The following is a 12,820-nucleotide window of genomic DNA, read 5'->3' on the forward strand; positions in this document are numbered from 1 at the left end:
TTAACCATGAAAATCTGTAGAGAACTTGTGCTATTTCACTACATAGTGTAGAGCTAAAGTATTAAGATGACAAGGATGGCCAGTGTTTATCATTCTAAATTTTACCTTCCATAACTCATCGAAGTAACTTCTATTGTATGTATTTGTTCAGCTCTACTGCTCTTGGTGGTCTTGAATGTAATCCCCTTGCAAGGGGTGGCTATTGCTTGGTTGCCATGTGAAGGCACGCATCAAAGATGTTATTTTAGAGCTTTTAGCATAGTTCTGCAAACTGTTCAGCAGACGTTCTGTATAATAGAATTAACTTGTCGTGCTTGGGCTTTCCAAAGTGAAATTCCAGATTGAAACTGAGACTGTCATTTGCATCACATCACAGATAGTGCAAGAAAATAATCACAAAGAAAGAAGAACAGACAGACTGCATTCCAGGCATTTTATGCTGTCTGCTTCTATTTTAGAGGGAACACGCACTGTAGGTAGAAGTATACAGACTGGGAGGGGTGTACACAATACGCTATTTCTGTTTAATTTTCTTCTGAGGAGGAAAGTTCAGACCTATAAGTTCAGGTTATCAAATTATTATCTTTCATGTTCCCTTTCTCAGAGTGTAATGAATGAGAAATATTCCAGGAAACAAACGTAAGATTTTTCTTCTGTAAATGAGGTATTTTTGGAACTATCTAAAATAAATGGTTGCAGAAGATGTATAGGAGGCTAGCCTGCAAGCTGTCTCAGGGATGACCTCCTTTCAAATATTTGCAGCTTGTGAGCTCTCTTACATATGCAACAACAGATTCAGGAAACTTTTTGTATGTAAACCTTAGTAAAACTTCCCAATCTTTGATTTCAATAACTGATTTACTGATTTCTATACTTCTTTGGTATTAACTTAAAAAGAAGCTTGCAGGTAATATATGTTTGCAATTAAACATATCTGTGTTCTCACCTCTTCTATTAGTGTTCTAAATCTATTGAGTCTTTTAATTAATTGGGACGTATGATTTTGTCTTTGCTTTTTATGCAAGTGCTGTATTCTTTCCGGATGTACCACATAAGGTATCGTATTGAAATTGAGAGTTGGATCTAAACAAGATGTGAAATATGTCTACAAGCTCACAAAACCCAGCAGAATACCGATTATTTTTGTATTTGCCCTTGGCTAAAGGGGAAATATGATAAAACGGCTACCACAGAATACCAATTCAATGAAAGCTCCCAGTGTGGACAGGTTACATTCACACCCTTGTGTGTTCCAAAATAGATTCCCTCTGCAGACAAGCCCTCAGATCAGTTGACAGGAATGATGTTTCATCAATGTATATATGCATATCTTAATTAAGGGTACATGTTGTTAGAGCTGACAGGAATGTCAGGCTCTTCAGATTCCCAGAAATACTCTCAGCCTGACAGATAGGAAGCCAGTATTTCACAAAAGATGAGTCATTCCTTTTCCTATATGAATTAGTACCATTCCCATAATCAGCAGCTGAATTTTCCCTTTCTCTGTGAGATTATTTTGTAATGCTTTACGATTCAGAGACAGAGCTGTATATACTATACTACCTAGCAAACACTTAAATGCAAGAGTCTGCCATGCTTTGGAGACATAAATAGAACTTTATCTCAATTAGGAAAACTCACTAAAGGCTTAAGTCTTATCAAGAACATATAGTGAGATTCAAATGTGTTTCAGGAGAAATTTTGTTATTTTTCTGGTCAGAGACACAGTAACTATTAAAGCATGACTATATCTTGGAAAATATAAAGTGTTCTGTAGGTGAGGGAAAGGGCGTCTGTCCTGGTCCTCCTAGGTGCTTCATTTAAGTTACGTTTTAGTCAAACCTTTGAAGAGCAGATTCTAACATTGTGTGGTGCTGTGAGTAGTTACTCTGGTCTAGTAAATAATAAGATGATTTTTTTCTTTGTAATATAAAACTGGAATACTGATAAAATTCCTAGCGTGGAAGCAATTTTGTGGGGAAGATATACTTTAAACGTGTGTAGGTATCAGTAAAAATCACCTTTATACAGACATCAGTGTATCAGTAAAATAGATATTGTTTAATTATGTAAATGGCATCTTAGCATGTAAACCCAGTTTTCTTTCTGGAATTTGGTTCAAGTAGTCATTTAGGTCAGATCTGCACTACAAAGTTTTGCTGGCAATGTTGTTGTCACTTTTGTTTAATAGTCTGTAGCCACTGGTTTCCTTTAATCTTTTATTCATAACAATCCTTTTCTTTGTATACAGTGGTCAATAAAATAGTCTTTCAAGTAAAAGACCCTGGAAGTCTGAGATCTACCTGCTGGAGCAGAATTAGATACTAATGAGCTCAGTGAGGGAAATAGACTTATGCCTCATGGGACTCTGTCAGAGAAATTAAATGGACTGGGCATGAGGTTTTAGGCACAGGCAGAGTGTAATTGCAGCCCTCAGACAGCACTGAGGAAATGCTTTGAATACTGCAGCTGGGACTGAGAAGGAAAATGATCTAAAAGATACCAAGCACTCTGGTACTAATGATAATGAAGACAATTTTCAGAATACTTGGAAGGTAATTGCTGAAATTGAGTATTTGTCTTGGTATGAACAATGGTTGCAAATTAAAGAATTGTGTAACAGTTCAGTTGTCAGTACTAAGTACAGTTTATTATTTACTAGTTCAGTGTAAGTTTTCTGCCAATATTCATTTTGATTAAGGGCATTAGAAATGGATGTTGTGCTGGCATAAGTACAAAAACACATACACAGGAGGATTCTGTCTCTTTTGCTGCAGTTGGTCCTTAGTTAAAGCTGCAGAAAAACCTGTGTGGACAAGCCAGAAATGAAAAACAAGTGTAAATAAACATCCCCCCCCCCCAAAAAAAAAAAAAAAAGAAAAAAAATTTCAAAACGCAGCATGAAATTCTTCCTGAACCTACTTGTGTGAACCTGACCCATTAGCAAAAAGGGCTAAATGAGCAGAAAGTGGCAAAGAACAACTACTTCAGTCTTTTCAGTCTTGCTATTTTAGTGAAACAAGGAAATAAATATGGGCTGGGTTTTGCACTTCTTTCAATGTAGCTTGTAATCAAGGTTATGCTTTTTTCTTTTGCAGTAAACAATCTATGGTTTAAGAGACTTCAAGTAAGAGGAGCATATGAATTAATCCAGGGCTTCGTCTCCTGTTAGGTGGTCAAATATACACATCATTAATAAAGCCTCCTCTTTAGCATCTCATAGATCTCTTGATCTCTTTCCAACATGAAATTTCAAGCTGTAATATGAATCTTATTAGTTAGATCTTATTTAGAATCTCTATATACCCATGTTCAGGGAAGGCAGATTCAAATTTGCCTTACAGGAAAATCAAGTACATATCTTAAAAGTGGAGCGTGACCTGCTGTGTAGCCTGAAAATGCAGGCTGAAAGACCACGTGTTTGTTCTCTATGAGTGTATTGAGGTGAGATAAAAATCAGACAGGAAAAATAGAATTAAACCAAGTATAGCATACGAACATAGGAGTATAGCCTGTTCATTAATTAATTTAGGCAGGACAGAGAAGCAGCAGCTGTTTAATGAAAAGAAAAATAAGGTTCTGGAACAGCCTTCTGAACAGTTGAAGTACCTGACTGGTTTTAAGATGGAGATGGATGTGCTTGTGAGCATAACTACCTGTGTTATAAAAGGTGGAATTTTATTGCTTTCTTCAATTTTCAGTCAGTCCCTGAACTTTTAAGCCAGTTTAAAGCTTCATTTGCCAGTTTGGTAATACCTAAATTGCATCTATCTGCACTTCTGGGTATAGATGCCAACTAGCAAACACATCAGTTTATTTGAAACTCTCGTCATTCGATCGATGCCAATTTTAGAACAACTATTTATCAACATCAGAAAGGTGAGATCCTCAGTTTTTGAGTGGTTTGGAGTTTTTAGTATTATAGGACTAATGAGCAACTGGAATTCAATTAGTCTTTTCCAGTATCTAATAACATTTTGTGGTACTGATCCAGACTCATCTGGACAAGAGCTAGTCCTTGGACTAGTGCAATTTTCATTCCTATCTGGGCATGCTGTCAGTTCAGTGTTGTGGGGTTGTTTGGTTTTGGTTGTGGGGTTTTTTTGTTTTTTTTTTTAAGATTTATCTGACACCAAACAGAAATGCTGTTCTGCAGATGAGTAGCCACAGCTTTGTGGCAGACGTGAGGCACGAAGCAGCCCTACGCATGCCTTAACAGTAGCATCACAGTGTAGACATGATGCAGAGCACATGTAATGACTCCTCAGCTACCAGAAGAGAGGGTATCAGCAGATAAAGAAGGTGTGGATGTATCATAGTAACTTTGGGCTATTACCTTGTCCTGCTGAGGCCCTCCACAGCTAGCCTGCTGCTCAGGTGCATGTTAATGACAGACAGAAGACAGGCATTTAATGCTCGAACAATAGTGGACCTTGCTAACCCTGTTCCTGTTCTTCATTAACCTTTAAGGGCTATAATGCATGAAAGAATAAGGTTGAATACCTTGGATAGAACTCTACATAGAGACCCTATTGTTTTCTCCATTAGATGTAGGCTAAACTTTGATGTGCTGGTGTCAAATTGAGAGAGTTTCCAGGAAACTTGGAAAGGTGATATTCCCAGTAAGCCCAAACAGAACTGTTACAGAGATGCTGGGAGCACTGAGAGGCCACTAAAAGATGTCTTATTTCTCGGACTTCTTTTAACATAAGAACAAGAGATTGTGCAAAATGAATTAAGATAGCATGGGACACCTCCAAGAAGTGACTAGGAGATGATTTGTCAGACGAGATAAAAACTCTGTTAGCCGTGCAGTTAAAAGTGTCTAAGTGAAAGTAGAAGTCAAACCACAGAGCCTTCTGTCTGTAAGAGCAAGACAGATTGATGAGGTGCTTGGTGACCTGGCTGTCATGACCCAGAAAGTTTTTCAGGAAACGGAGGAGACATGAAAACTACCGGCCAACTTGGAAAATGCTGAGATAAGATGCTGTAGGCAGTGAAGGAACTAAATAATTAGCTTCCAAAGAAAGAAAAAGATTTCAGGCTGTAGTGGGAGCTAGCTTTCTGGGTAAGATGTTTTGAACATCCAAAGGTAAGAAAGGCTATTTTACACGCTATTCATAATCTGCAGAAGGCAGAGGCAAGAAATTGTATTGCCTCAGTTTAAATGATGTTATCTTTGAAGAGAAAACTATTTGTGATGATTATTTGACTGTAATGGACAAAAAGAGGAATTTCAGTAGACAGCTTAAGTGACCCATCTCTGAGGGTGCTGCAGAATTTACCTGCAGGAAAAGAAGTCTCATCATCCAAAGCTTAAACGAATCTGTAATATGCACCTTAGAACTACCCATCCATCTCAGTTGGCCAAGAAACACTTGAGCACTAGAAAGAAAGAAAAAAGAAATTTCATCTGAACTGTTAAAGGTATGAGATGATATTTGTTCCTTACATAACCAAAAGCTCTTGAGGCATTCTAGAGTAGATTGTTAGCGTGCCAATTTCTTGTTCATTGGAATTTAAGGCTAAAGATGAAAAGCCACAGCAGAAGAAACGACTGCTAGTGAGAATACTAAAGGAGAGTGCTTTGTCTATATGAATACTGATGTGATATGGCCTTGCTTGAGAGTGTCTAGCAGTTGGTGGTGTTTAATACCTGGGCTAGCAGAGTAATTTATAAAATAGTTGGAAATCTAGCCAGAAGGAATCCAAAATGTTATAACAGTACCTACGGTGTTCTGTTGACTAAATTCTTCATTGCACTTGGGGTTCTGAATTACAAATATTTAGTTCTAAGTAGGTAAAAAAAAAAATAAAAAAATCAGCCATTCTAGCACTTTCCTCAAGTCAACAGAGAAATAAAAGGATGTGAATCTGTTAATTACTGTTTTTGGTGGCATGCTGAACTGTCAACAATATAATTTCTTACACAGTTTGCTCTCAACTTTTGAAAGCAGTAAAGGAATATAACTTTGCAAATGAAAAAACTCGGCTAATTCAGGTACTGAGGGTTGCAACATAGAGACTTAAGAATGTTACAGAGTTGGCAAAGAGCCAAGGCTTCAAGCCTTGCCCAGGTCTCCTCTTGTCTCTTACCAGGCAACTCAGGTGCATGAGTATCAGACTTTTCTATTAATCAGATTTTAAAAAGCTGATTAGCCTGGTTGCTGTGCTGGGTGGAAGGTGACTGCATGCATTTGCACTGTGATGCACCTGATATGTAAAGTCTTTTATACAGCATAGAGCCCTGAGGAGCCTGCTGCTTAGGTATGTGACAAGAAATTGGCTTGGGCAAAGCCAGACTTCTGAGCTCTCATTCCATAGTTGCCCTGCTGAATGCATGCCAACCTAGAAAAACCCCTTCTCTGGAGTTCGGTTTCTATTTGGGAGCAAGCTGAAGACTGCTGTCACTTCTCTGATGAGACAATAATGTTAGGTTGTATGAGGAGGTGCTGGAAGCCTAGATGCGTTCTGGTGATTTGGAGAAGGAAGGAGCCATATGGTGGAGGAAGCTGGAAGGTGTTGTAGGGTCTGAGGGCTCCCTGATTCACTGTGTATAAGGTCAAACCTGAAAGACCCTCTGGGCAATTGAGATCATGCAGCAGCTAAAACTGTGCAAGTTCTGTATGAGATCGTTAACACAAATATTGTACTCAGTTGATGGGGTGCCTGTCAGGTGGCTTCTACCGTTTTAGGGCAAGCAGTAAGTAACGCTTGATGAATTGTGATACAATATGTATGGTTTATACACTCACCTCTCAGTTGCCAGAGGTTTTGCAAAAGGCTAGATGACTCAGAACAGTATGTACTTTGCCAACTGATTTAGTAGTTACAGGCTAGATTTGCAAGGCAGGGGAGGAAACCACATTATGTGGGAGCAGGCACTAGGAAGCAATTGTGGACTTCATTCAAGATAATGAATGTACTAGTCATCCTTGCTAAAAGCTAAATGGAAGAGACAGTCAAATTACTTTATTGAATAAGATCACTAAAAACTCAAAACTCTTACCCAGGATCCTGTGCCATGAATGCATGTGTGGGAGGAAGTGAAACTTAATTCAAGAAGAAGAAAACAGACTCCAGGACAGGCTAGTTGCAGCTGTGGTGGTCCATGGTAAGTTAGACATGGAAGGTAACTGGAAATCAGAAAAAGTAAACAAGAAGCAGAGAAGAAAAGAAGTCATGAGCATGCATGCCTATTTCATTGCTCAGACATTCCTGGAATTAATATATCCTGTTCATTTTACTCAATGTTTAAAATTTGCTTTTTTTATGCTTGAATTTAAAAAGACTTCATATTTTCTTGTGTTTTTTTTTCTTTTTTTAATATAATGAAGCAGAACTAATTTGAATATATTTGTCAAGATGTCTGTGGAAATCCATACATTTTACTGAAAACTAAGTGAAACAAATCCAATAGCTGTAGATATGATTTAAGATCAAAATCAGAAGAAACCAGAAAAGCTTTTATCATATGAAGTCAGTCACTCTGCAAAACATATATTTTGTAGAAAACATTAATAATTCAGAAAATATTTGTAAAAGTTTGCTCTCATGTCAGATGAAATATTTACATAATATATTTTTCCAAGCATAACAATAGAAGTGTGCAGTGTCACTTCGCATGTTGGGAACAATCTTTACTTCTGGAAAGCGCTGATCGGAGTCATCAGTCATTCCTCAGATTTTACTCAAACTGTATAACAGGGTGTTTAAAACAAAAGAAATACTCCTTTCCATTTTCATCAGCAACCTTCATGCATGTGGGTTAGATCTTAAATTCTGTGTCATTGCTGTGCCTTTATCTTTGTTTACAAAGCAGATATTTGAGCAGCATATATAGACCTTAGCTAAGATCAAGGTGCTAGATACTGCACAAATGTGTTGTAATAATCCATTCCCTGAAGAATTTCTATTTCTAGAGGTGGAAAGGAGGATATAACATATTTACATGTATTTTATGCATATATATTAGTAGAATAGTAAAGTATATTATTTGGCAAGCGTTCTGTTAGATCCACAGTGTATTACAGTTTTATTTCTATATTTGTTAACACTGAAGTGTGGTTTGGTTGGGAGAGAGCTCAGCTAAATTGAAAGACAAAAGGAGGATTTAGACTTTATCTTCCAAGGGAAGGGGAGGGATGCAAGTAAGCGTGGGCAGGGCAACATCGAGGAGCTCAGAGGAACAATGTCAGCCTCTGGCTTGTTCCACTGGATTCACCCCAGTGCTGTTTCCACTTTTCTGCCAGCTCTAATAGAGGCTCCTTTACCATTAGATGTGCATGTGGCTGCTAGCTGGAACATACCAAAAGCTTTTGGAGCCTCACGAGCCCCAGTCTACCGTGAACAGGCAAGTTGTGCTGGCTTGCTGTTTCTTTCCTGTTAATTTTCCCCTAAAATGCAGGAAATAATTTCTAATGTAACTTCTGCCTGTACTGAAGGCCTGAATTGCCAAATGGCGTTGTACATTTGCAGATGGGAATGAGAAGCCCAGCATTTATAAGTGAAGTGGGAGCAGGACTGATCCACAGGAAAAGGAGTCTCCTAAAGCACTATCCATATATTAGAGGGGCGGAGGGTTGGTGAGTTAGGGAACCCTGCTCTGGAGCCTGTAATGCCTGCTGTTTAAAATGCCTACATTGCTTGCCTCTGAGCTCACAATACAGCTGGCATGCTATCAAATATCACCAGTGGGAATTTAGTAAAAGTCTCTATGTTTAATAACTAGTGCTGTTTTTAAATAAAAATGTATCCAGCACCAAGTAGAGAGGAGGAACCTAACAAAAACCCAGTTGCACACCTCTTTCTGTTATTTCAGTATGTATATTTCAGTATGTATATCTTTGTAGAGCAAGGCTTTGCTGATGTAAATATTGTTCCTAGAGATAGTTCACATAGAATCATAGAATCATTATGGCTGGAAAAGACCTTTAAGATCATCAAGTCCAACCATTATCTAACTCTACCAGGCCCATTTTGAGACCATGTCCCTGAGCACCATAGCTACATGGCTTTTAAATACATTCAAGGATGGCAATTCAACCACTTCCCTGGGCAGCCTATTCCAGTCTTTGATGACTCTTTCAGTGTAGAAGTTTTTCCTAATATCTAACCTATACCTCCCCTGGTGCAACTTGACACCATTTCCTCTTGTCCATCTTTCCACCTCACTACTCCAGTTAGTTTTTCAGTTCTGTGGCCTGAGTTTTCAATTTTTTTTTTGTCCTTGTTCTTCTAGTAATCACTTTGTTTAGCTCTTGACCCTCTCTTTTCCCTCCACTCTGAGAGTGCTGATCTAACTTCTAAAAGCTTTGGGAAATATATATCTGTGAAGTCCTTTTGCCTTGACCCCTTCCTGACTGCTGCTGGAAGTGCAGTTTTATGTGGCATCCGTACATTTCCACCTGTCCTTATAGTTACCATAGAAACTGGCCACAGGCTGTGTAAAGCCACTGATGAGGCAAGGAGGAAGGGATAAGCCTTCTAGTTCTTAAAATAGAATAATAAGTGTAGGGCTGACAACAAATCTCACTCTAATTGTCTAGGATGCACATCCAGCAAAGTATGAATTCTTGCAGTGCTGTAGAGTTGCAGTCAAATAATATATATTATTCAAAGAAATGTATGCATTGCTCCGGCCCAGCTGTCCTCCTCATGCTGCCATGGAGGGTCATCATGTACCCAAACTGACCTGTGACTGGGCCAGCTGTTCTGGAAGCTGATAAAGCTCTTGTGCCAGAAAACACCTCAGAGACACAACAGTTGAAACAGAAATGTTGTAGGATGCTTTGATGATACTTTAATAGGGGAAACTTACTCTCCTTTTGCATTTGCACAGGCTTGTGAAAGAGAATTTTTTGGCCTGGTGAACAAGATTGAATTCAGCTTGCTTCAGTTCTGAGACAAAATCCAATTTTTCTTTTTAAAATAGGCAATTCTAATTTTTCTGCAGCTTTATATTATGGGTTATTCTTTTTGGCTGGGCAGCATGAATGTTGAGCACAGGTATTCTTCTGTTGTAGCAATCTATAGAGAATCATGTGAATGATCACATAACGTGCGAGCCAGACATAGGCTGATGCAAGCTGCAGCCTGGCAAACCTGCAGGCAGTGAATGTAGCAGAAACTCATCTGACATCGAAGCTTAGCCTTGGCAATCTGTTTTGCTTCTGAACATGGGTGGGATTTTGGGTGGCTTTGAAGCGGTAGCACTGCATGCCCAGAACACTGAGGAGCTGGAAGCTTGAGTCTTTTTCCTTCTGTCTCCTGTCTTGCTCTCAGATTTAAATTTCTCCAGTGGTAAGCAGTCACAAGGAAAAGGCCCATTTTGCTGGATTTCCTAAAGCCTGACTTTGATAACTTCAAGGTTTAATAGGAAACAGATTTAGTAATTCAGTACTTTGAGGATGCCCATTTAATAGAAGGGTTAATGAACAAAATGTTCTATACACTTCAATGATTTATTGAGGGAAGGTGATGAAGGGCAAGCATTGTCTGTGCACCATCTATGTACTTAAAATGTATGTTGCAGGCAGACATGGGCAAGCACAACTTGCTCTTAAAGCTGACCAGAAGTTACATGACTGTACCACCATGGTCCTGAGCGGAGGCTAGCATTGACATTTCAGGAGGGCTTATTAGTTCAGGGCTGGTGTGATACTAACTGCAACCGCATGGCTTTGGCCAGTGTAGAATATGGGCAAAACTGCTGAATGTACTCATTTGCCTCGCTGTCAGTTTGTGATGCTGCTTTTTTCCGAGCCAGGCAGCTGTTCACTGGCAACTGGAGTAAGAACACTGCACTCTCAGTTCCCACAAGCGGCTGAACAGTTTTAAAGAGGAAGCTAATGTCTATTAACTACTTTTCCAGACTGCATTTGAATCGGGAAAAGCTTTGTATCCCATTACCAGTTCTTTGCAACTGCTGATGCTAGATCCTAGTCTAATTTACAGCAATTAATTTGGAATTGCACATTGATTTCATCACACTTGCTTTTCACTTAATTGTACTATAGATGAGACAAGACCGACTTCCCCCTCAATGCTATTCAACCATTCCAGTCTTAAATATTATATTTGTGTAGCCTCCATGGTATATTTCAGTGCGTCTTATTCAAACTCTTTGTGCGTAATAAAACTCAGTAATAGTTGCATTTGCCAGAATAGATTTATTTTTTCTTTTGGGATAATTATGTTTTTAACATAATAATGAGAAAAAAATTAAATAAATTCTAATGTACTAAATACAGTAATATTTAAAAAACACCTTTTTAATATATTTTTATCTGATTCGTAAGACTATGGAACTTAACTTGAAAAAGAAGTTTCTCAGCTGCCAAGTGAAAAAATACCACCAGTTTATTAATACAGGAAAGTGTTACAGATGAGGTTACTCTTGTGCCATATTTATATCGGCAGTATGTATTCACTTATCCAGTTCCTAATGAAAACAACAGATAGAACATACTAAATTCAGCTAGCTGTGTAGATTATGTTGTTTAAGTAGTTTTATTTTGAGAAGTGTCTGCTTGCCATAGTCTTGGACAACACTAAGCATTTTTTTTTTCCTGTTAAATACAACTATAGATCCAGTACTCTCTTTATCAGAGACTCTATGGTTTATAATTGCAAATTGTTAATTTCTAATAATACTCATGTAATGAGAGAATAGCTAAAAGCCCTGCAATTCATTCTTTCATATGCATGGTTGAATGCAGAGAGTATAACTAGAACTTTTGAGGTACTAAAAATATATCCATGCCCATAGCTTTTGCTGTTCTGCTTCTTGAGATAGCCTGTGGAATTTGTTTCCAAAGGACCAAGTCTACTATAATGATGTTCTGTAGCAGAAGACAGTTAATCTTCATGAAGCCAGCTTGTAACCAGCTCCTGTCAAGAGATCTTTGGATTGGTAGCAAAGTTAGAAAGATGCATGCATTACAGACGTTAACAGAAAATACTAAGCAGTTAAAGACAACTTTATGCATTCCAAAGCATTTTATCCGTAATAATCACCCCTTTGGAGAGGAGAATTGTAATATGTAATGTGTTTGTATTACATGGTGAGAAAGCTCAGAACTTCTGAATCACAGCTGTAATATAATGCTTTTATTTAGAATATCCTCTTCTTTAAAACAAATAAAGAAAATCCCCCAAACCACTTACTTATCTTTTTTCCACTCTTTAGAAATCCAATATTCAGCTTCAGTAAGTACTGCAACATGTTGCCTTTCTCAACCTACAGAATGCCTTGGATGTTGTGCAATTGTTTCTAACGTATTGTGGCAGTATGAAGTGCAAATCTGGGACCATATTTATCAGTGCAACTTGCTTATTTCTAAAATTATTCCTGTGATGGCATTGGCATTTCTCTATCTGCAGAAGTCTTTGTATTCATATACTTACTGAATTGAGGATTTAATCTTGGATTTGGTGTTTTGGATGTAACTGGATTATATATAAGTAATAACAATAATAAATAGAAAACATGCATGAAGAATTAGAGGACAGTATTGGAACTGGGGAAAACAATTGGAACAAGAAGTATGTCTTTATATCAGAGTTGTCCTCAGCCAGACCTGTGTCTCCTTTTCTCCATGTACAATTTGTCCATGCAGTAACCCAACTGGTAGCAGTAGCTGCAACTTGCTGCCTGTATAGCTATTTGGAAATGGGAAAAGGAAATGAATCAACAAATCTCCCAGCAGATTGGAAGATGATAATGCAAGCAGAGTGAAGTCTGAGCTGTAGAAAGAACCCTGTTGGAAAACTGTGGTTACGCATTTTCACATGACAGGCTTGAAAAATGAAACAGATG

General features: G+C 38.2%; 1 protein-coding gene across 1 annotated transcript in view; it reads right to left on the bottom strand.

The window, feature by feature from the left end:
• Window positions 1–12,226, bottom strand: part of RAP1GDS1 (RAP1, GTP-GDP dissociation stimulator 1) — a 129,267-nt gene extending 117,041 nt beyond the window's left edge. The window contains exon 1 of the mRNA XM_009883054.1: window positions 12,169–12,226. Coding sequence (XP_009881356.1) covers window positions 12,169–12,226 — 58 coding nt within the window. The remainder of the gene's footprint in view (window positions 1–12,168) is intronic.
• Window positions 12,227–12,820: the final 594 nt, after the last annotated feature.

Source organism: Charadrius vociferus, unplaced genomic scaffold, assembly GCF_000708025.1.
Source record: "Charadrius vociferus isolate BGI_N301 unplaced genomic scaffold, ASM70802v2 scaffold410, whole genome shotgun sequence".
NCBI lineage: Eukaryota > Metazoa > Chordata > Aves > Charadriiformes > Charadriidae > Charadrius > Charadrius vociferus.